We start from the raw sequence: 23653 nt of genomic DNA, 5'->3' as shown, positions 1-23653 counted from the left end.
GGGGCTCACCTGCACAACCACAGGTAACTAACCTTCCCCTAGTGCTTACTACGTGCCAGGCAGGCTAGGTGATTCACATCTAGGAGCTCAGCTAAGCTGTGAAGAAGGGAGTACACTTTCAATCCCTTCTTAAAGATGAAACCAAGGCATAGAAAAGCTGAGTCACCTGTCCAGGGTCACACACAGCTGTGATTTGGTCCTTGGCTGTTTGGGCCCAACCTCCGAACCACTGTAGAAAAAATGTCGCCTTTCCTTGAAGTGATAGAGAGGAAACGGCCAGAAGATGAGACAGGAACACCACGCAAGAGGTCTGCTGATGTCCTGCCTACTTCTGTGCCCTGGAGCCCACCTGAAACCCAGGATTGCCCCTGCTGCTCTTCCGTCCAATAGGAATTTACTGAGCACCTCCTGTATACCCAGAAGAAAAGAAACCGGCCCAAAGTGGTATGGGGGGGGCGGCAAGCCAATAGGGAACATCAACGGTCATTAATCCCACCTCCTCTAAATACAGAATCCGTGATCATCTGCATGTGAGTCAGGTGGAAATGTGGATTTCCACACGAAATCGTGGCACACGAAAGGTATGATCTGATAGGAAGATTAATCACATCTGCGTTCATGGAGATGTTCACTGTCAGTTAAGGACAAAAAGAGCAGCCGTTCATTACTGAACATCTAGCATGCCGGGCTTTGCACCAGATGCCTCACATGTATTATTTGTAATCCTCCCAAAGATCCCCGAGGGAAATATTATTTCCACTGTTTTACAGACGAGCAAAGTAAAGCATACAGAGGTAGCAAGACTGGGTCAAGATTTCACAAGTGTAGAGAAGGAGGGATGACCAAACCAGTCTCAGTAATAACCACCAAGGGGGACTGAGTGATTCCCACATGGCTCGTGCTGTGCTAAATGCTTTCCACCAGCTGTCTCATTAAATTCTCACGGTGAACCTCCACGCCATCTTCGTGTGTGGAAGAACCTGTTGTGCATAATTTAGAAGGCAAATCTGTTATTATATGCTGCATTGCAAAAGCAAGGAAAGTAGCTGTTGGATAATTCCCCATCGTCACCTGTCTCTAACTTTGTGCCCCTTCATGACTGTACATCATTAGAGCACCATTATTGGGGACTTACTATAGACACATGCAGTGTTCCATGCCAGATCCCATTTTATCCTTATCACAGAACCCTAGACGTGGACATCCTCATCGTCCCGTTTTATTTTATTTTAACGTTTACTTATTTTTGAGAGAGAGAGCATGAGCAGGGAAGGGACAGAGAGACAGGGGGACAGAGGATCCAAAGTGGGCTTGATGGGGCTCTGTGCTGACAGCAGCAAGCCCGATGTGGGGGCTCGAATTCATGAGCTGTGAGATCACGACCTGAGCCAAAGTCGGGCACTCAACTGACTGAGCCACCCAGCCACCCCACTCACCTTCCTGTTTTACCGATGAGCAATGAAGGCTACAGTGGGAACTAATTGGACCCAGGGTCAGATGGTACAATACAGGTATAAGTGAGTCAGCACCACAGGTGGCTGGCTCCAAAGCATGAGCTCTCAACCAATAGTTCCCATTCCCCTGGAGTCCCATTGGCCTGGAGGACAGGGGGTTGGGCTTCAGTCTTTCTTTAAATTGAGCTATAATTTGCATACATATAATTATGCATATAATTTGCATAAAAAGTTGAAATAAATCTTAAGTGTATGGCATGATTAATTTTTACCTATGTAACTGCCACTTGGATCGGGAAGAGAGAGCATTTTAAAATATTCTAGAAAGTTCCTTTGTGCTTCCTCCCAGGCTATGTCCCCGCCCCTCCAGAGATGGCCACTATTCTAATGTCTATCACATTGGCCTCGTTTTGCCTGTGCCAGAGTTTCCTGTAATGCCTTCATGCAGAAGGCACTCTTTGAAAGCGTCTGGCTTCTTTTGCTCAACGTAATACTTTCGAGATTGATCCATGCTGTTCATGTGTTAACACTGTTCTCTTGGGGAGTATTCCACTGCGCGCATGTGCACTGATACTTTGTAAGAGCTCCCTGACCTGAGAAGCAAGACCCTAAGCCACTACAGTGTCCCACGGCCTCGCACATAGAGAATGGGGTATGAGACCACAAAGCCAAACAGAAGGGGCTTCCGCGATATTTTTAAATTTTAGCTCTCTCTGTGCATACTAAGCACGTCCCTGGTCCGATCCGCTGTGGGACTTGGCTTAAGGGAGGGGAGTCCCCCGCTCACTGACCTGACCCTCATACCCTGGAACATCTCGGTGCTGGTGTGGAAGGGAAGCACGGTGGTGGCACTGACTCCTGGACAGTCCAGCAGCCCCAGGGTCAGGCTCTCCATGAAGGCGAAGGCCGAGGCTTTGGACGTGCAGTAGTCGATGGCACCAGGGATGGCAGACAGCGCCAGCACGGAGTTGAGACACACGATGTGGCCGTTCTGCAGCTCCAGCATGCGCGGCAGGAAGGCCTTGGTGGTCTGAGGGTGGGTGGGAGGTCAGTGTGGAGCTGCCGCGGGCTCCAGCGGCCCCTCTGAAACCTCTTCTGGGGAGCACGACCACCCCGGGCACAGGCACCACTCCATGACTGAGCTCTCCTGGGACGGGAGGGGAGGGGGCCGAGGCCCGCCCACCGCAGGGCACCGAGCTCCGCATTTCTGTACGTCCAGATGTCTCCGGGGGCTGGGCGGTCATTGCTCTTACCTGGCCACCTTGCCTCCCGACATCCCCCTGGCCTGAGCCCAAGCCCCGGCGAGCCTCTCCCCACCCCCCTACAGCAGCCTGGAGGGCAGGAACACGTCACAGTCACGCCCAGGGCCGGCTGTGGCCCAGGACGGCCCTTACCCAGAACTGGCCCAGGGTGTTGATGTGCTGGGACTTGAGAAGGGCGTCATCGTCACTGTCCATCAGGCTCTTCCCGTGGACCACGGCAGCATTGTTCACCAGGATGGTGATGTCGCCCACCTGTGGGCAAGGGGGCCGCGGGGCTGTTAGGGCAGCCGGTCCCGGTGGCCTGCACCCACAGGGGCGGGGCCTGCCCCCTCGACACCGGCTGTGTGCCCCTGGACAGCCACATCATCTCTCTGAGCCTCAGTCTGGATTTGTGAGATGGAGCTGATGGCCGTACCGGGGTTGATCTGAGGGTCAGAAATACTTCGTGGCACACAGCATGTTTACGATAAATGAGGTTATTGCTACACAGAAGCACTTAACATTCACCACGGGCTAGATAGCAAACAGGATGGGTTTTGCTCTTGTGGAGCTCACTGATACATTCACCATGAACAGATGGCTGGAGTCAGGAGAAGGATCCTCCCAGAGGGCGATGGGACTTTTGCCCCCGAGAAACTCACAAGGTTTCTTCCAAAGGGGACAACAGGTGATTACTTCTGTTATGTAATCAAGCCACACACCTAATCCCTGCCCCAAAGAACACACGTGCGCGCGCACACACACACACACACACGCACGCACGTATACACTCACGCACACGGACATGCACACACAGCTTGGGCCAGCTTCCGGGACAGTCCCCAGACATGCCCCGAAAACAGCCATTTTGCCATTCGCAACGCTCTCTCCCAGGCCAGGCAGGTGAGAGAATGTTCTCTTTGGCTATTGTGTCTTGTGTCCAGCCAAACTCGGGACAGACCCTCCTGGGCACTTACCTTCTCCCGGACAGCTTTGGCCGTCTGGTATACCTCCTCCCGGTTGCCTACATCACAGATGAAGTAGTGGCATTCGGTGCCCATCTGCCGAATCTCCTCTGTCGTCTCTTTCAGGCATTTCTCAGTCCGGCCCCAGAGAACGATCTGGAAGGAGAGGATGGCAACACCAAATAGGTGGTGATTAAATGACCCATCGTAATTCAATGGTGGGCAAGGAAATTCAGCAATTTGCCCGAGTAATTGGCAAGTCAAGTAGCTAGCCTCCCCGACTGCATCCAACGACAGCACGCCAAGCACATTAACAATACGACTTTCTGAACCGAACGGACAGTTACTGAGCCCATTTACGACCAGTCGATGGATGCATTATTTACAAGTCTCTCTTAATGTTTATTTATTTTTGAGAGAGAGACAGAGACAGAACATGAGTGGGGGAGGGGCAGCGAGAGAGGGAGACACAGAATGTGAAGCAGGCTCCAGGCTCTGAGCTGTCAGCACAGAGCCCGACACGGGGCCAGAACTCACAGACTGCGAGATCATGACCTGAACCGAAGACACTGAACCAACTGAGTCACCTGGGCTCCCACACAAGTCTTTCTTACACATTCCTTTCCACAGGACGCCTCCCACCAACAGATTCTAGTTACCCTACACAGTCTGGAGTGACAGCACTCCTGTATGGTGTTCCAGAATGTTCTCAGGAACAAGCTGGCCTTCCCACCCAGTAGGTCTAGAGCCAGGTTTATGAGCACCAGCCTCCAGAATGGACTGGAAGGTCTTGGCCATGAGGCCCACAGAGGTGAAGTGGACTCCCCACCTAGCTGTGGCCCCACTGGGAAGGAGGGCACGAAGACAGGCACCCAGGCTCCCACTGAGAAAGAAATGCTGCCGTCCCCACAGGCAATAAATGTGGGACCCATTGCACTAGGAGGAGACCCTGGTGGGGCCAATGAATGGACTCCTAACAGTGTTGGACAAACTTATGAATGGCTGGCCATAAAAGGCTCAGAAGAGAAGGCTGGTTCACTCTCAACCTTGACCCCAACGAGAACAACCCACCTCCCCATGACATGATGTGTCCCTGGGTCCAGAGAGGCCCCCGTCGGTAAAAGGGTTGGAAGACAGGGAACTAAGAACCTTAATAAAATTCAGCTCTGGCAGCACAGGGCAATAGAGGCAGGGGCTGGAAGGCATCAGAAAAAAGAAGAGATGGGGTTTCCCCAGGGATTAGTCTAATGGGTTTCTATTTTCATTTCTTCCTTCTAAAATTGTCAATGAAACTCCTCCTTGAAAAATGAAACCCAACATGGTACCCAGTGTGTGAAACTAGGTTTCTTCACAAGGAAGACATTCCAGGTCCAACCACAGATTTTTCCCTCTAGAAGAAACTAACGAGAACAGGAAGGCCGTGTTAGGTAAGCAAGCGTTTTCAAGTGAAGGCTACAGAGGTGGCTCCAATCACACCAGCCCAGAACCCGATGGATTTCTCCAGTCCGCTCTGTGACACAGTAGAGAGAAAAGTCACACAGACTAGTTGGTGGTGTGGTGGGAACGGTTTTATCAACTGTAGACCTTAAAATCTCAGAACGTTCACTTAAGCAGAAAGGGTCCCAAAGGGAGAAGGTGGAGGGATACACAAAAGACCTGGTGTGCTCCCCCACCCCCAAACTTTCTGGAATGTACAAATCACCTGAATAAAGCAATGGGCTTTATCTTATTAGGAAAGAAGACAAAAAGAGCTGGTGGTCTCCAACGGACCCGCTTTTTCTACTAGTACTTTAGATACTTTTGAAAATTTACAAAAAATGTTTATTTATTTTGAGAGAGAGAGAAAGAGAGAGAGAGAGTGGGGAGGGGCAGAGGGAGAGACAGAATCCCAAGCAGGCTCTGTGCTATCAGCGTAGAGCCCAACATGGGGCTTGATCTCACAAACTATGAGGTCATGACCTGAGCCAAACTCAAGAGTCAGACGCCTAACCAACTGAGCCACCCAGGCGCCCCTGAAATATTTTTAAAAAGAAAATAAAACTGTTTTTTCAACCCCTGAAACATCCCTGGGAAGGCCAGTTTGAAGACCCCACCTAGTCCAACCGCTTTATTTCTTATAATTAAGTCTTAAAATACAGGAAGTGTTTTACAAGGAAGGATTCCATCAGTGGCTCTCCATGACCACAAAAGTCCTTTAAGGGCAAACGGACTGCAATTAGACAGTCTCCAGGGGACACTTTCTTGTCTATTGAACTAAAAACAGACTTAGAGTGTGTTCCTTCAGGGGAGGCAGTGAGATTCACTTCAGGAAGAAGAAAAAAACCATCTCTTGTGGGAAGGCAATTGGGTGTAAGCATCCTCCACTCCACCAAACCTCACCCTTGCCTTGTAGTCCTTGTCACCCAAGTTTCTTTCCATCCTCCCTTGTTACCCCATCTGCCTATCTGTCCATCCATCCATCCATCCATCCATCCAACCATTCACTCATCCATCCATCCATCTACCCACCCAATCCATCCTTCTTCCCTTCCTCCCTCCCTCCCTCCCATCCATCCATCCATCTACCTACCCAATCCATTCTTCTTCCCTCCTTCCCTTCCCATCCATCCATCCATCCATCCACCTCTCTTTTCTTCCTTCTACTCACCCTCTCCCACCATCCAACCACCCTCCATCTAATTCTGACTATGTCAGCCTGAGGTGAAGGTGATCTTTGGCCTCTTTTCTCCTCCCCTAGTCCCTGCTCAACCCTATCCCACCTCCAGCTCCTATGGGGAACAGGGCCACGGGGTTTGCACCGTTCCCTAGGGTCTGGCAGAAGGCAGTGCCTCTGAGGACTCTGAGAATTTCTGGACAAGTGGAAAGAGAAGGGAAGTGTAAAGCTGGGGTGGGTGTTGGCAGGTGCAGGGGTCCTAGGAGCACAAGCGAGCCCCTCAGAGGGTCTGGGGCAGTAGTACACACAGGAGGCCTGTATTCTGGGAACCTTGGGTTGCTTCTCAGCACACACAGGTGTGCATGGGGTTCCAGCAGAAGGGGCACCAGGGACTCCTGGCCGGATTAACTAATTCTTCCTGACCCCCCCCCCCAAGTTCTCAGGTAGGGCAAGGAGGGTTGGGTCTAACCCCGCCTCCGGTCTGCCCAGGAAACCAGCCATCAGGAAACCAGGGAGGCCAGGACTGTCCATGTGGCTGGAAGAAAGCCCTGAAGAGGGAAACAGGGACTGGGGGAAAGGGGGCAAAGGGAACGCTGTGTCCACTCATTTCCCGTGGGCAGGGGATACATACATCCAGGCGGGGCCATTTCCTTTTCGGGGTCTGTTGAGGATGCCCTGGTGGGCTGGCTTCCTCATGCTCTGTGCTCAGAGCCTCCAGCTCTCCCTGGGCACAATGACAGGGCTGCTTGCTGCCCCCCCCGCCCCCCCCAACCCCACTGGGCTGGGAGCCCCCTGAGGGCCCTCAATCCTGGCTTGTTCATTTTCACATTCTAGGGCCCAGCACGGCACATGCTGTTTGCTGGGTGAATGAATGACAGTTCACCTGCCACAGGTGGGACGGGCAGGGAGGAGGTATGAAGGCTGAGACCACCCCATCCTCCTTGATGGAGCCACGAAGGTCCTAGAACCTTCAACACAGAGTCTGCTTGGACCAAGATTCAGCGAGACCCAGATTTCCCCAGTGCCTCAAAACCACCCTGGGGCTGTGCTGTGATGTGAAGAGTCAAGTCTGAGGTTGAGACCCTTGAAGGGGGCAAGGGGTTACTCTCGGATGGAAAAAGAGGCTCAGGGCCATGCATGGGTGCCTCACTGGTGGCCACGGGCGGGTCCTCTGGGGATGGGAGGACTTCACCTGTGCCTTGCTGGCTTCTCCTTCCCCAGTGCCCTGCCTGGACCCCTCTGGGGACCCAGGGTTGCTGACCAGGAAACCGGCAGATTCAGCCCAGCAGGTCTGCCCACACGGTCCCTGCCCGGAGTCAGCTGGGGGTGACTCCGGACAGCTGACAGGACAAGAGTCCCACCCGGTGTCAGAACGGAGGAGAGGACAGGCAGGCAGGAGGCAGGGGTCTGAGAGGGGCGTGGGGTGAACAGGAGAGGAGGGGGCAGATTGACGAGCCCGTGGAACTCCAGCCGGCCTCCTCTGAATAAACTCCCAGGACAGGAAGCAGCTGGTGAGGGCCAGCGGGCCCGGGATTCACTCTTAGGCCTGGTTGATAAAATGAGGGTTCAGGGTGACTCCACACTGGCGGCCTCCCAGCCTCTCTGGGGCCAACGGTTAGCTCCTGTCCTTCAGGCTGCATGGAGGGAAGGGGACCAAGACATCCGGCCCCTCTCAGGCCACGGCCGCCCTGTCCGGCCCAGGGTCCCTGCCCTTCTCTCCCTCAAAGCTGCCCTCACCGCAGCTCCAGCCAGCCTGAGCCCGAGAAGCCCCAGAGTTGAAGGCCACTGTTACCCACTTCTCACAGCTGAGGAGACCATGAGGCCAGAGGTCGGAGGTCCGCGGGTCCAAGCCCTGCCTGCTCCCCAGGTCCCTGGCTCTGCCCCTTCGGGGCTCCCACCCAGCACGAGGTGGCTGTCTGTTTGGCTCTCTCTCCCCGTCGTGAGGATGAGCGAGGAAGCTCACGGTTACAGGTTGACACTCACGCATCACATGCTGAACTTGGCCCCCAGTGTGCTGTCCTCGCCATCTCCCATCTACATCTTGTCTCCTGGATAAACGTCATTCATTCCGAGTTCCCTGTGACCCTACCTGGTGCCCAGCACGCTGTTCTCCTTTGCTTTAAATGCCAAGCCTACTTGTGGACTCCTATTCATCCTGCAGAACCCCTGCTTGAATGCCCCCTTGGCTGTGAAGCTTCTCTGGCTGCTCCTTCTATCCTTCAATGACACACAATAATCCACAATAACAACATCATGACACAACAGCCAGTATCTAGTGAGCACTTTCCATAGGCTGGGTACCCTCCGTGTGTTTTCCTTTCATCCTTACAATTCCGTGAGTGGGTATGGTTACTCTGTCCATTCTGCAGGTGAGGCTCAGACAGGTAAAATGACTCGTCCAGGGTCACACCGCTGGTGCAGTGCAGTGTGACCCGAGCCTCACATGCCCAACTGCCAACACTGATCTTTGAGCGTGAACACCCCTGCCTCCCCCGCAAGCTCGCAAGGTCCTCTGGGGAATCCCATCCCTTCTATCCATCTGGTAACCTCAGCACCCAGCAAGAGTAAAAGCCAACTAACACTGTCACCTGACATTGGCCCAGGGAGGTCTCTAGAAAAAATCTGCTGGCCAGAGAACAGTGAGTGACTCTTCTCCACCCAGCCTTGCCTTCTTTGCCCAGAGATGCTCGCATGCAGGCCTGCACTTGGCATTCATTGCTGGAGTTCAGCTGCAGAGAGCACAGTCCCCCTCCCCAGTGACGTGAGCTGGGTGGTCTCCGGGCGGATCCCAGGAGGAGCATCTGTTTATAATCGGCGGCCCCGGAAAGATCTAAGTCCCTCGGAAGGTCTTTGGCAGAACAGCTCATGTCTCACGGGTCCCATGTCTTGGAGCGAAGCGATGCTGAGTTGGTTTCCCAGAAGGAAGAAAATACCCACCAGAGACCCCAAACCATGGCAGGGAAGGGGGGTGGGTGGGAGGGTCACGGTTTTGAGGGTGCACAGCTCTCCTCCACTCTTAGCACCTCCAGCGGGAGGACGTTCATAAAAACCCATTCTCAGAGCTTCGTGTGGCCCGCAAGGGGTGCGGGTTGGTGACGCTGGGAGCACGGACACGTGCTGTCCAGCGGAAGTTAAATTTTAAGCTCTCTTCTCTTTCACAGTCCTGCCTGTTTCCAAAAAGAGACCCCCTATCTTTCGAGAAGAGTGGCTGAGAACACAAGCTCAGGACCCAGAGACTGCTGGGCTCAGTTCTCTGATCTACCCCTCAGAAGTTACACGAACTTAGACACCCACCGAACCTCTCTATAAATTAAGGTTATGAATTTCAAAGGGTGGTTGGGAAGATGAAGAAAGGACATGACAAACGCTCGCTATTATTATTATTCTTCTTATTAACTCAGGAACATAAATAGATCTCTGCTCGCAGAAGATCCCACTCTCCCCCCATAAAACTGGGGTCACCGGGGTGACAGATGCCTGGAAGACCGGGGCTTCATTGCCTTGCTTCTAGACACAGCCTCAACTGGGGCCGCACCGCAGAATCTTAGAGACCTCTCCATTTCCATCCTTCCACTCGACTTACAAGACCCTCCTTTGTCCACAGTCCTGGGCCCACGAAGGTGGAGACCAGTGTCAAAACCGTCCGAGGATTTCCCGAGACAGGTGTTCCTGCTGAGCTCCGGGAACCGTGGGGGAGTCTAGCGAGGAGCCTCCAGGGCTGCTGAGGGGTGGGAGGCTTGGTAGACGGGGTCCCTGCTCCCCCCCTCCCCACCGGGTCATTCAGAGCACTGTCACTTTTATTCGTCTTCTAGAACAGCCATTTCTACACAGATTCCGTTGCTAAAAAAATAAAACGAAGTTTGAATACTACCGCTCTGGATCCTTAGCCCTTTCTTCTCTGGAACGGAAGCTTTTTCTTTTTTTTCTTTCTAGGAATGAACCCCAACCAGCTGCCTCCAGCTCTCACCCATTGGGAGTGCTGGGCGGTCACCCCCAACAGGCAAGCAGCCCACCTTGTCTTTCAAAGACAGCCCTTCAGAATCCATGACAGTGATGGGATACTTCCTCGAGACATTTCAGATTTTCTAATCTTCCCACCTCCCCCCCTTCCCCGAGAGCCCCGTTTCTGCCCTCAACATGCACCCGTTCGCACCCTGCCCTTTGCATAGCCTCCGGTTCGCTGTCTGTGTCCCCCCCCCGCTGATGTGTGACCCCAGCGGGTCAGAGGGGGCAAAGGCACTGGGCCTCCTTGCTGGGGGCTCAGGCCAGAGGCGGCTCCCCCTTCCTGTCCCCGTGCTGCCGAGCTGCCCGAGTGACAGGCAGGGCAGGCTCGCGCTGGCTTCGCTCCCTGTTTGGGCCTGCCCAGAATGTTCTGGCTACCGCCGGCTCAGCTGTTGGAGCGGACTGTCAGGAAGCTCCTCAGATTAGATCAGGCAACAGTGTCCTCCTCCCACGAGTCCCTGACCACAGCCTGGAGCCGGACAGAGACTTCCTCCCGCCGAGGTCCGCCTGGAACTGGCCCGTGGGAGCCACGGCGAGAAACACGAGCATCATGTGGACGCCTGCGGCAGGTCCCCACCCAGCCCTCTGGCAGCTCTAGGAGGCGGGCCCCAGGCCCAATCCGAAAATGAGGAAACTGAGGCACGGAGGGGCTGTGTGATACGCCCGAAGTGACTCAGCTGGTAACGGTAGAGCCGGAACTCCAACCCGCTGGGTCTGATGCCCAATCCTGTGCACTCGGCCGCCGAACTTCACCTGCAGAGCGAAGAGCCAAGTGACCCCATAAAGGGCCACATGTATGCACTGCACAGCTGTCACCGAGTGCACACCACATGACAAGGGCTGGACGGCAAGGCGTCCACCTCCCGGGAAGCCGCTGCCCTGTGACCGTGTAGCACGTGGCCCTGCTGACCAACTATGTGACACACGGGTGACAGTAAATGATCCTCAACACTTTGCGAGGCTACCGGGGGCCTTTAGAGGCTGAGGTGGGAGAACAGGTGAGGACAGGACCCCACTGTCCCTGAGCATAGGTCAGCACAGTGGCTGGGGCAGTCGGTGGGGGGGGGGGGTTGGGGGAAGGGGTGTGCCAGGAGCATCCCTGGTTCTCCCAGCGGGCAAGAAGGAGAACGGGACTCACCGCTGCCACTGCTAACGTTTCTCGGGCGCTCGCTGTGTGCCAGGCCCTGCTCTAGGCACTGTAGATGAGGTCCTCACTACTGCCCGCAGGGGGGCATAACAGCTTGACTCGTGCCCCCCTCCCCAAGAAATTACGTCCAATTCCTAATCCCTGATACCCATGCGTGTGACCTTATTTGGGAAAAGGGTCTTTGCAGATGTAATGAGTTAAGGATCTTGAGATGAGATCACCCTGGATTAGGGTGGACCCTAAATCCAATGACAGGCGTCCTTATAAGAGACAGAAGGGAGACACACAGAGAAAAGAGAGGAGAGCCCTTCCAGGGGGCAGCCATGTAAGTGTGGTCCAGGAGAAAGGAAGGAAGAAGGCTAGGCCATCTTGGAGCTGGTGGAGTGGAGTCCCCAGGAGAGGGTGGCAGCATGGACAGGTTCAGGTAGAGTCCAGTTACATACTGCCCTTGACCTCTGGGACCAAGAATATGTATTTGATCCATAAATAACATAGGGCCACTAGAGGCTTTTTTTTTTTTAACAGTTTTAGGTTCACAGCAAAATGGAGCAGAAGGTACAGAGAGTCCCTACATCTCCCCTGCACCCCCTCAGGCACAGCCTCCCCGACTACAACGTCCCCCATCAGAGTGGTACACTTGTTACAACTGATGAACCCACACTGACACGCGTAAGGTCCCTATGCCTTTTCCAGAATGCCATACAGTTGGAATCACAGTATATGGTTTTTTCAGACTGGTTTCTCGCACTTAGTATATACATTTAGGGTGCCTCCGTGTGTTTTCGTGGCTTGACGGCTCATTTCCTCTTAGTGCTGAATAGGATCTCATTGCTTGAATGTTTCAGTTTATTTATCTGTTCACTTAATGGAGGGCCTCTTGGTTGCCAGTTTTGACAGCAATGAACAAAGACGCCATAGACATCTCTGTGCACGTCCTTGCTTTCTGACTTTCCAGATCTCTTCTCGGACACACATCTCCCTCCAACAATGGAAGCCCTACGTCCATGAGGACAGGGGCACCGCGCCCCCCACCCCGCGACACACACACACACACACACACACACACACACACACCTAACACTTTCACCTGCCAAGAGCCATGTCTTCAGCAACTATTCAGAAACCAAGTAGGACAACTGGGCTAAGTCCCCATCTCATCCCAGGGTGTGATTCTTGTGACTCTTTTTGGTTCCAGGACCACTGGGAAAACCTCCTCAAAGGGAAACTACCTCAAAGGCTGCCTCTAAGGAAGCGCAGAACAGCTTCTCACTTCCAGCCGGAAACTCAGGGACTGACGTTTCTTTTCACAAACACTAACAGCCTACAAGCCGGGCCCAAGGGCTGCACCTCCTTCTGTCTACCCGTAGACCACACTTGGCAAAACCCAGGAGTGGGAGAACTCAGGCCAGAATTGCTAGCTGACACCTCATGACCTTTGCCCCCGTTCCCGCATCTGGACCTCCCTCCGGGGCCGTTGCAGAGAACACCAGGTGACCTTGAGATGCAGGTGCCAAGAAGGGGAGGAGAGCCAGCGGTTACAGGCCACTCTCCAGCATGGCGCACATCTCCAGCATCACCATTCTGAGAAATGGGACCATAAGTGCCGTGTGTGAATGAAGCTCAGACAGGCTAAGTAATTCGTGCAGGCTGTGTAACCAGAAGTTTCAAAGCAGCTTCAACCTAGACCCCAAAGCCAAGCTCTTTCACTGCTCCCTGTCCTGACTCACTCACTCGCTCACACATTCAAGGGGGCTTACTGAGTGGTGACCGCATGCCAGCCAGTGCTGGAAGCTCTGGAATACAGCAGGAAAGTTCTTTCCCCTCTCCTGGCATCTGCTCTCATGAGTGTACGGGGGAGATGGGGAACAACGAACATAGGAACGAATGCAATATATGAAGGTGGCCAAAAGTGCACGGAAGGAGAGGGAAGCTTTGTAGGGGGGAGGCTGGATGGAATGATCCCCGGGTGGGAGTGGTATTTACTTGGGAGGGGGGACAGGGAAAGCCTCTCTGATAGGATAACATTTGGGCAAACTTGAGGGAAGTCAAGGAGGGAGGGATGCAGATATCTGGGGCAAGGGCCTTCCAGGCAGAGGGAGCAGCCAGTGCAAAGGTCCTGGGGTGGGAATGAGCTCAGGGTGTTGGGGTACAGCAGGGAGGCCAGGTGGCAGACACGAAGTTGAGCACTGCAGCTGTAAGGAGTGCGGGGTGGGGGTGGGGGCATGGAATTCTATTCCCAATGAGACTGGAAACCCTTCAGAGGGTTGTCACCACAGAAATGATCACTTTTGACTTGGCTTCTGGAACGAGTTCTGACTGCTGGATTAGGGGTTGGGAATGGGAGTGGGAACCAGGGCGGTGCAGGGGGGCCTGTCAGGAGCTGCTCTACAGGCGGGTGACACTTGAGGCAGATGGGGCAGTCGGGTGAAGGTTCTGGAAGAGGAGGGTTCAGGACTGGGCAGCCAGAGGAAGAGGGGTTCCAAGAGGACCCCAAAGGGTTTGGTCTGAGACACTGGTAGAACAGTGGTCCTGCACTGAGCCTCTGAGCCTCCCTCTCCGGGGAAGGTCGGCTTTGGCAAGTCCCAGGTTCGGAGGAAGAGAAAGGTCCTGACTTCGATCCTCAGGTCCCTTCAGCATCCAGAACACTGGGCTTAGGCAAAGCGAGGGGGAGGGGTGGTGGAGAGTGCGGAAACGGTTCCAGGTGGCGAGGGCCGCCTCCCCAGGAAGAGGGTGCCTGGATGCCGGCCGAGCAGGCCAGCTGCCCACCTAGCGCGCCCTTGGCCGGCTACCCACCTAGCGCGCCGCCGGTAAACACCCCAGTTTCCAATAACAAAGCGCCGGCCATCCCAACACCGCCCCTGACAGCGAAATGAGCCGCCGCAGCCTGCTCCGTGCAGGGAGGCGAGTCTGCGCTCACATGATGGGGTGAGGGGGTGGCAAGGAGGAGCCGCCGGGCGAAACCTCAACGGGTCTGGCAGGAGGCTCCAGGAAGTCTTTCTGAAAGCGGGCCCAGGGGCGGGCGGAGGGTGGGGGCCCGCGGGGGTCCCGGGAGGGGGTGGGGCAGGGCTGGGCTGGAGCCCTGGGTGGGGATCGGGCTGGGATCCCGTTTGGCGGACGGAAAAGGAAGGGAGAGGGTAGGGAAGAGGGCTGGGAGGTAGATGTGGAGGGGGCGGGGCGGCGCTGTGGTCCAGGAGGTGAGGAGGGTGGGGGGGTAGGGGCTTCAGGGAGGTGTCCGGAGCGCGGTTGGGGAGGGGGCGGAGCAGGGGGGAGGGGGCGGGGTAGGTAGGGACCGGGCCGGGGACGTGGGGAGGAGGGCCAGGCTGAGGTTGGGGGTGCGGGGAGGGGCGCAGAGAGGGAGGGGGCAGGGGAGGTGGGGAGGAGGGCCAGGCTGGGGCTGGGGTCGCGGCGAGCGCGGGGGCTGGAAGGGGTGCCCCTCCGGCCGCCGCCGGGACCGCCCGCGCTTCCTCCCCGCGGTAAACAAACGGCGTGACGTCACGGGCGCCGCTGGCCCGCGGCTGAACCCGGAGCTGTAAATGAGATGCAAGGTGCCAGCAGCCTCCAGGCCGCGAGGCCTGCGCGCCACACACGCTCCTCCGCGCCGGCCTGAGGTTACCCCAGCTGCACACACGGACAGGATGCTGCAAACGCCACCAGACATTGCAACACGCAGCCAGTCTGCTGGCCGCAGCGTGAACCCTCCGCCGCCCCCCTGGCAGGCACGGGCCCAGCTGGAGCGCGGCCTCCCTCCTCCGGAGCGTCCCCGGGGGCTGGCGGCGTCCACCCATCTGGGGTCAGCCTCTCCGCTGGGGACCCCATCCCCTGCCTCTTGGGGCGGGAGGGGGTTTTCAAAACCGAGGGCTGAGCCTCTGGGGTCAGCTCTGGGCTTTCGGCCCAACAGACTGGGGAAGTGCCTGCCTTCGAGCTCGGCTTTCTGGGAAGCTCATCCCTCTTCATGGAAGCAGAAGTGCTGGGGTGCTGGGGGCCCTTCCTCCAGGTGTGAGCAGATGCCAGCGTGTCCCGCCCGCTGCCCGCTTCCACCAGGCAGGGGACCACCGTTTGTTCCAGGCGGCTCCCAGAACGGCCCTGGCCCGCACACCCTTGGCAGCCCAGGTGTCTGAACTGCCCTTGGGAATGGCAGGCAGCCTGGCTGGGGCCGGCAGGCCAGCCCCGTGCTCTGGAGTTGATTTGCTGTGTGACTTCTGGATGAGTCACTTGGCATCTCTGGGCATTACCGTCTTCCCCCCCCGGGGAAGTGGGAAGAATCAAAACTGGCCTCCCTGTGCCGCTGTGGGAAGGTCAAAAGTGCACGAAAGCCTCACCAGGCTCCTGGGGCTGGCTAGAAGCCTTCAGATCCGGGGCCCGATGCAGAACCTGGAGACACGGAAAGGAACCCAAGCAGGCCCTCTCTCCTCAGCCACCTACCAAACTTGCCTTCTGGATTTCCTGTGAGTGGCCAGGGCTTTGGGGACATATGGGCAAGTGGTCCCCTGGGCCCAAGGAGCCGCCACAGACTCCCCTCTTTGGACCCCACTAATTCAAGTCCTTGTGGCGACTGGGGGGGGGGGGTAAAGAAGAAATGACTACAGATCTTTAAAAAGCAGCCCAGGAATGCAACAAGGCACCGTCTAACACCAGAGCCAATTCCAGCTTCCCTGTCACCGAAGTTAATATTTAAATCTCTCTCCCTCCCATCACCCTGTTTTATTGTCTTTACAGCATTTTGCCGCTATCTGAAATTTTAAGTTATTTCTTGCCCCCCGCCCCCCAACACACACTTTCTAGCATAGGCTCTCGGGATGAATTCCCAGCACCTGGCATGGTCGTCAGGTGCCTGCTGAGCATGTAAGCGAACGAACGAAATCATTTTGCCTCCCCTGTGAAACCGGTGATAATGTGTCTTGAAGGGGATCTCGGGACGGATGAAGTATGGCCCACAGGCCTCGCACGAGGAAGCCGGGCAGGGCCTTTACATGGACCGGGCTCTAGAGCCATACCCAGGGGCACGGAATGCCAGGTCACGTGCCTTCCCCTCCTGCCCTGGACAGCGAGAAACATGGCCCCAACAGACCCACTGCACGATGCAGAATGGACAGCACATCCCAACAGACGGCTGACGACAGCTAGCTGATTCACAGTTGCCTACACACCCACTCTACACATGCAAAAAAACCAAAAGCAGTCAGTACGGAAGCGTATTAGATTTAGCGGTGAAAACAATCGTATCACAGTGGTCCCCAGTGCTCTAGGATTTATTCAAGAGCTTGTCTAAGGTGCTTCAGTGAGGTCTATAATCCCCTAGCCTCAGTTCCTAAATCCAAAGTCTCCAAAGTCCTTTTTCCCCACCCTCCTCTTAATTTGATCTATACATTTAAGCAAGTCCTCAAGGGGCCATGGACCTGAGCTATTGGGCCATCTTATAGATGGGACACCGAGGTCCTAGAAATGTCAAGGGCCTGGCCAGGAGTAGCTGAGCTGGGACCCCAACCCTGGTAACACTTCTGCTGATGGAGGTGAGACTATAGCTGTTGTTTTGGGAAAGAAAAGACTGATTTTTCACTGGGGGAGGGGTGATTCTTTCAGCATCCCCTTCCTATCCCAACCAGGCATCCGGGGGTCCCTGAGCTGGTGTGCCCAATAACACACAGCTGGTGTGTCCCAGGAAGACCTCCGGCTAATTAAGCATTATTTATGGCCCGGCCTCCTGAGGACAAGCTTTAAATTACTTGCAAGCTGTGCCAAGGTAACTATCTATCCTACAGGCCATTAATTAGGAATCGGTCTGATCTCTGCAGGAGGAAGGTCAAACGCCATGGAGTTGACCCTTCCGGCTGGCTGGCGTCATGCTATCAGGCTGGGGATCTGGGCCTGGAGGGCTGGGGGATTTGGGGAAGCAGTGGGACGTTTTGCAGCGGGAATCGGCCTGCTCGGCAAAGGCGAAAGGATGCTGGGAGCAAACCTTCACGGTTCTCGCCTGGCCCGGATGCTGGGCCATGAGGGGATTCCCTTCAGCACCAGCCCTGCAGAAAGAGGAAAATTCTGCTGGAAAACCAGGCTTCCCTCACCTTCCAGGAACCCGGTCTGGTCCTGCACCCTGTAGAAGCTCCTCTTTGGCTCCCTAGCGCTCTTTCAATCCAGTCTGTGGCCACCAAGTACTGTGAGGTGTCGCCCTTTACCATCTCCCATCACGCTACTCACACTTCTGTTCTAGCCGGCCCAACCGCCTCTCCCATTTTCCAGACACGCACTTCCCCTTCGCCTGGGATGTTTTCTTTCCGTGGCCTCCACCTCCTCCTTGATGTCTCGCCTTAGACCCCAGGCCGAGCCACTGCCAGCCTTCCTTCCGCAGAAGCCAGACTGCCTGGCTTCAAATCCCACGACTATTCGTGCCGTGTGATGTTAGGCAAATATTTAACGTCTCTGAGCCTTATTCTGCTCATTTAAAAAATGAGGACAGGAACAGTTCCTACCTCTCAGATGGTCCCTGTAAGTCACCTAGTGCACAGGAAGAGCTGCATTGACAGCAAAGTCAGAGACTGGTTGGAAGCCCTACGCTGTGCCCATAGCTGACTCCCATCATGGTTTGCTCATCAGGCACCCATCACACCATATATGTTACTGAGGGCCACTGGCCCATTTTCCCAGCTAGACTGAGGCTGGAACCCAGAACCTTGTGTTTTTTTCTTTTTTTTTTTAATTATTTTTTAAAAGTTGTTATTTATTTACTTTGAGAGAGACAGAGAGATCAGGGGAGGGGCAGAAAGAGGAGGAGAGAGAGAATCCCAAGCAGGCTCTGTGCTGCCAGGACGGAGCCCGATGTGGGGCTCGAAGTCACAAACTGAGATCATGACCTGAGCCCAAACCAGGAGTTGGAGGCGTAACCGACTGAGCCACCCAGGCGGCCTTGTGTTGTTTTCTGTGTAATGTCCACCTGGGCCCTGTGACCTAGGAGAGTCCCCTGTGTGCCCTTCCCTCCTATCAAATCCGCCCCCATTAGGAAGCCTTCTGGTCTGACCCAGGAGCAGCTGCTCCCCCAGCACAGGGTCAGTAAAAGTCCCTGTTTTTCCATTCTGCTCTCCAAGGACAAACCTTCCCTGGGGATGTCCTACTGCCCTCATCACGATACCAGCCGCTCTGTGGCAGGAACCGTGACATCTTCCATCCTTGGTGACTCTGGATGGCACCTGAAACAGAGCTTTGTATTCAGCAGGTGCTCGGGGCAGATCCAACCAGCATTTTCTGAGCCCCTGCCCAGCATGCTGGACCATCTCCTGGAATCCTCCCAAAGGCCCTGGGAGGCTGGGATTAGCACTGTCACTTTGCAGATGAGAAAGCTTCCCCAGGACACCGGGCCCTAATCCCCAGAATTTGTGAAGGTGTTACCTTGCAAGGGAAAGGGGGATTAGGGTTGCAGATGGAATTAAATTTGCTAATCAACTGACTTTAAGATAGAAAGATTATCCTGGATTATCCAGGTGGGCCCCGTATAATCGCAAGGGGGCCTTACAAGTTGACAAGTGGGGCCAGAAGAAGGGAGTAAGAGGAAGTTGTGAGGAAGCATGGCAGCCGCTGGCTTTGGAGACAGAGGAAGGGGCCACCAGCCAAGGGACACAGGTGCCTCTAAAAGCGGTGAGCGCAGGGAAATAGGTGATCCCCTAGAGCCTGCAGGAGGAACGCAGCCCCGACACCTTGACTTTAGCCCGGGGAGACCTGTGCCGGGCTTCCGACCTCCAGAACTCTAAGAGCCTAAGTGTATGCTGTTTTAAGCCACTGAGCGCGTGGCCGTGTGTTAGCACAGCCACCGGAAGCTCCTGCAGAGAGGTTGAGGAACTTGGCCAAGGTCTCCGGCCCGAGGAGCTGGGATTGAAACTCGAGTCTGTCTGCCCCAAAGTGTGTAGGCTGTCGGTGGCACAGCAGCCCCTCCCCATCTAACCTACCCTCCCCGGCTTCAAACAAACCGGTCATAAGTGCTTTTGTAGAGGGGGTACGAGACGCATTGGAGTGAATAGTCAAACACGATCCTCGGCCGCACCCCCGGGGCCAACACATACTGAAGGCTTGTTTTGTGCTCAGGACTTCTACACGTTATCTCATTGAGTCCTCCTTTTACAGATGAGGAAACCGAGGCTCAGAGAGGTCTAGAAGCTTGCCCGGGGTCACTCGGCAAAGTAAGTGGAAGAACTTTGGTTTGAGGTTTCCGAGCTCAAAATCGGAACCACTGTTCTCTACTGGCTCCTGGAACAGGGCCAAGAAGCCAATGCGGGTGTGCGTGCCCAGCACGCGGGAGTTCATGTGTGTGCGTGCAAACACACGCACATACCCCGCCCAACACAAAGGCCCAAGAGGTGGCCCCAAAACCAGGACAGTGGAGCCGCCAGCCAAGGAGGCGTGAGCCCTCAGAGGGGTGCAGGGTGGCCCCTGTGCTCCGGGCTGGAGGACCCCCACCCATTCCCCTGCACTCTGCTGTGTGCTCACAGGGAAGTGGCCTGGAGAGGTGAGGCGGGAGCCCTTCTGTGCCAAGTGAGAGGTGAGGACGTGAGGCGCGGGAGCCAAGGGTGGCCTGATGTCACGTGGGGGTGTCTGGCAGGACTGCTAGCCTGCTGTAAGGTCGCCCTGCCCTTTGTGGTCACGCTGGCCCCAGCCGCCCAGGATAACCTGCTGTGGGGCCCGAGAGGGTCGGAGCATGCTGTGCTGGCTGGCTGGGCTCTAAAAGGACCCTGGTCCTGGGAGTTCTAGAAGTTCCCCAGAGACCCTTCTTCCCACCCTGGAAGGACCCAGTATGGGCTCCCTTCTGCTCACCTGCCTGTGGCCAGAAAAGAGGGAGAACTGGGCTTCTCACACTCAGGAAACCACCACGATGAACAGTGACCCCGCAAAGGGACTTCCTTTACTCTCCTATTATGGTGGCCTTCAGTCTTCTAGAAAAGGTCACGAAGAAAGTGTTGACAACCTGCGAGGCCACCTTGACTGGCTGCTCATTTTGCCTCTTTGAGCCACAAACTCCCCGAGGGCGAGGAGGTTTCAGCTCAAGCCTAAAAGGACCACTTTGTCCTTTTAGCCCCTAAGTGTCAGTAAATGACCTGATAATGTCTGCAGGACCAGACTTGGGAGACTAGACTAGACTGGCTAACAGGTGGGCCTGGATCTCCTGGAAGTTTCTGCTTGAGATGACTAAAACCTGGATTGGTCCTTCTACAAGGAGGACTAAACGCCTGCCCCTAATACCCTTGCTCCTGGTAACAGCACTCCCACAGACCCCCACGGAAGCCCACCTCCCCACTCTCAACCACTGTGACTTGGCTGGGGCTGGTCCACCCCTGACTCAGGGACAGGCCTGTAACCCATCACTAGCGACTGCTTCAGGCTCAACCCAGTCACAGACAGGGGGACTCAAGTCCTGGATCCTTCTGGAACTGCTGAGCAGAAGAGACCACTCCATCCTGTGGACTGGGAGCTGGGGTATTTAAGGCAGCGAGGGGCACACGTGAGCAGGAGGTCTGCCCAAGGAGAGACTGAATCCTGACACCAGTGTTTGAGCCCCTGAAGCCATGCCCGGAGGTAGTCCCATCTGCGGACCTTCTGGTCACAGAGGTCGACAAACCAGTGTGAAGGATACCTCCAGACCCACCATCAGAACTGTAGCTAATGTTGTTTGATGCATTTAGACTCCCTGGCTGTTAAAGTCAACGGCCGCACGGAGTCTGCTGGGGGGCTGTCAACATGACCCGTTCTGTTCCATAGAATGATTAATGAGGAGGTACCAGAATCACCGGCTCAAGAGGACACCTTGGGTTTAAATCCTGCTTGGTCACTTACTAGATGTGAGATCTCAAGTTACTGACCCCCAGAGTCGTGGCCAGTAGAGAGAGGATTGGAACGGCACCAACGCTAGGCCTCACTGTGGGGAGTAAATGACTTACATGGAAAGTGCTCAGAACCAGCCCCCGGGCCCAGTAGGCACTCAGTGAACACAGGCTCTAAACTAGCCAGGATGGGTCGATCACGTATTTGCTCAGGCAGCGAACATTTATCGAGTGCCTACTGTGTGCCCGATACTGTGCCAAGTGCCTAGGACGCTTGGTGAGCGAGGAGACTTGTCTCCTGCTCCCCGAGGACCTTACAGCCTTTTGCATCAGACACATGGCAACGAGCAGCCACAGAGCGCCCCGAGTCGCCATGGTAACCTGTGACTTTGGCCTCACCACAGCCCAACCCTGACCAACTGAGCTACTTGGATGCTGAGATGAAAATGACTAATGAAAACCCACAGAGGGGAAGCTGGGTGGTTTTCAGGGGAGTGGGCAGCCCGGCGCAGAGCAGAGCAGAGGCCGGGCCCTTGGCCAGCCTCCCTCTGCTCTTCACCCACAGAAAGGCCTGCACCCACGAGGACAGGGACAGTCATTACCGGCCATCTTAACAGGGATGGAGGCCTCAGTGGGTGGTAAGACACCAGGCTCTGAGCCCTCTCTCTGTGGGAAGACTGATTCCCTCCCACTGTCTTCTAGCTAAAATTGCTCGAGGGTTTCTGTGGCATGGGTGGGATAACCCCCTTCCTGGGGAACCTCAGAACCAGGTCAAGTTCAGCCAGCATGTTCTTTGCCTTTTGCCCCTCCCCCTCCCCCACCTCCCCACCTCCCGCGCTAGATAGACGACCTGGTTCAGTAAACAAAAGGTGCAGAATCATGGTTGGGGTGTGTCCACTGTCCCCCTGCCCTTACACTGCCCCCCCTCTCCCCCCCCACCGCCTCCCCCCTGCCCCCAAGCTGGCCCCCTTTCTACCACTCCTGCTCCCCAACTGCCTCCCCCCTCCCCCATTGCCTTCCCCCTCTCCCCCACACTGCCCCCCCCGCCCCCCCTCCTACCCCTGACTAGAAGGAACCATCCTTTCTTGCAAATGATGAACTAGGAGGTTTACATATGTTATTTCACTCAATCTCCACACCTTCATTTTTCAGATAGGTGAACAGAAGCCCAGAGAGATAAAGTTACTTGTCTAAGGTCACACCACAGGTGGCTCTTTATGGGATTAGGAACTGCATGAGTGCTGTGGCCTCTAGCCCTCAAGAGACCCATGGATCAGCCCTTGGCTCTGGGGCTGGGGTGGTCAAATCCCAGTCTTTCAGGGCTGGATGCTGGATTTGGGAGGCCCCTTCAATCCTGGTTGAGAAATGAAGGCTTCTAGTTCACGGACTCCCTAGGGGTGGTGGAGAGGCCCTGGCTGAGGACTGAGCAGGACGCGGGGTTCCACATGCCTGGAGTCGAGGGGGGTGGGGGTCCTTCTCCTGTAGGGCCAAGGAACAAGCTCACAGGAGAACCCATCAGTCCACATGCTTCTATGCCTTGCAGGAAAGAGCCAAAGGTTGAGGACCCAGTGTGATGATGCTGGGCACATCCAAGGATCAACTGGGGAGAGGCGTGTGCCCTGAGCATTTCCTAGAACAGCTATTTTTAAGCTGTGTTTTTTTTCTTCTCTTGAAAGTAATGGCATTCTTTCAAAATGCTCACAAAAATTTTACATGGAATTCAAAGGTATTAAACAGAAGTGAAGCCAATCTAGTTAAGTGGTGGTGGGGGCCCCTCAGAACCCTATTTTTCCCACCTCCCATGTGGTCCCACCTTCTTGGAGCCCCTCGGATGCTCTGGAACCCAGTTTGAAAACTGGCTCCTAGAACCTCAAATGGTATCGGGGGCTGTGGGGGCCTAGATGGGCCAGATGTCTGTAGAAGTGGGACATATAGATAGGAGACAATTATCTATAAACACCTCCCAGGAGGGATATTTCAAATGCGGACAAAATGGTCACATTGTTCATGATCAAAACGCTTTTTTGGCACCTTCCCTGGAAGGCCCCTAAAAAGGGATTTCAAGGTTGCATTCACCAAAGCAAGGGGAATGGCCAACAGAGTCAGAAAGGCTGGGGCCAGGTGGCCGGTGCTGAACTGACTGTTGTTGGCATTAAGCACCACCAGGCCACAAATCTGCTGTCCACTTGGGCTTGGCTCTGGCTTCTGGGTCCCAGGACACCAGGGGGTCCCCTGCCTGTGGTATGAGCTCAAATCCTGCACCGGAATCCAAGCCTGAAGGACTTAGACGCGGTGCCAAGCTTCCTAACCTGGTGGATGGGATAGGCATCGGGGGCATCCAAGGACCACTTGAAAGCATAAAAATGTGTATTGCAGGGCACCCGCGTGGCT

General features: G+C 55.3%; 1 protein-coding gene across 1 annotated transcript in view; it reads right to left on the bottom strand.

The window, feature by feature from the left end:
* Positions 1–23653, bottom strand: part of LOC124516401 (short-chain dehydrogenase/reductase 3) — a 38816-nt gene that overhangs the window by 5151 nt on the left and 10012 nt on the right. The window contains exons 2-4 of the mRNA XM_047085717.1: positions 3673–3816; positions 2849–2968; positions 2246–2484 (exon numbers count right to left, since the gene is read on the bottom strand). Of these exons, the coding sequence (XP_046941673.1) occupies positions 2246–2484; positions 2849–2968; positions 3673–3816 (503 nt within the window). The remainder of the gene's footprint in view (positions 1–2245; positions 2485–2848; positions 2969–3672; positions 3817–23653) is intronic.

This window comes from Lynx rufus, unplaced genomic scaffold, assembly GCF_022079265.1.
Source record: "Lynx rufus isolate CCGP_SWC_20201006 ecotype Redwood Valley unplaced genomic scaffold, mLynRuf1.p SCAF_2, whole genome shotgun sequence".
Lineage (NCBI taxonomy): Eukaryota > Metazoa > Chordata > Mammalia > Carnivora > Felidae > Lynx > Lynx rufus.
The sequence above is the reverse complement of the archived record's forward strand: the minus strand, read 5'-3'. Positions and strand labels throughout refer to the sequence as shown.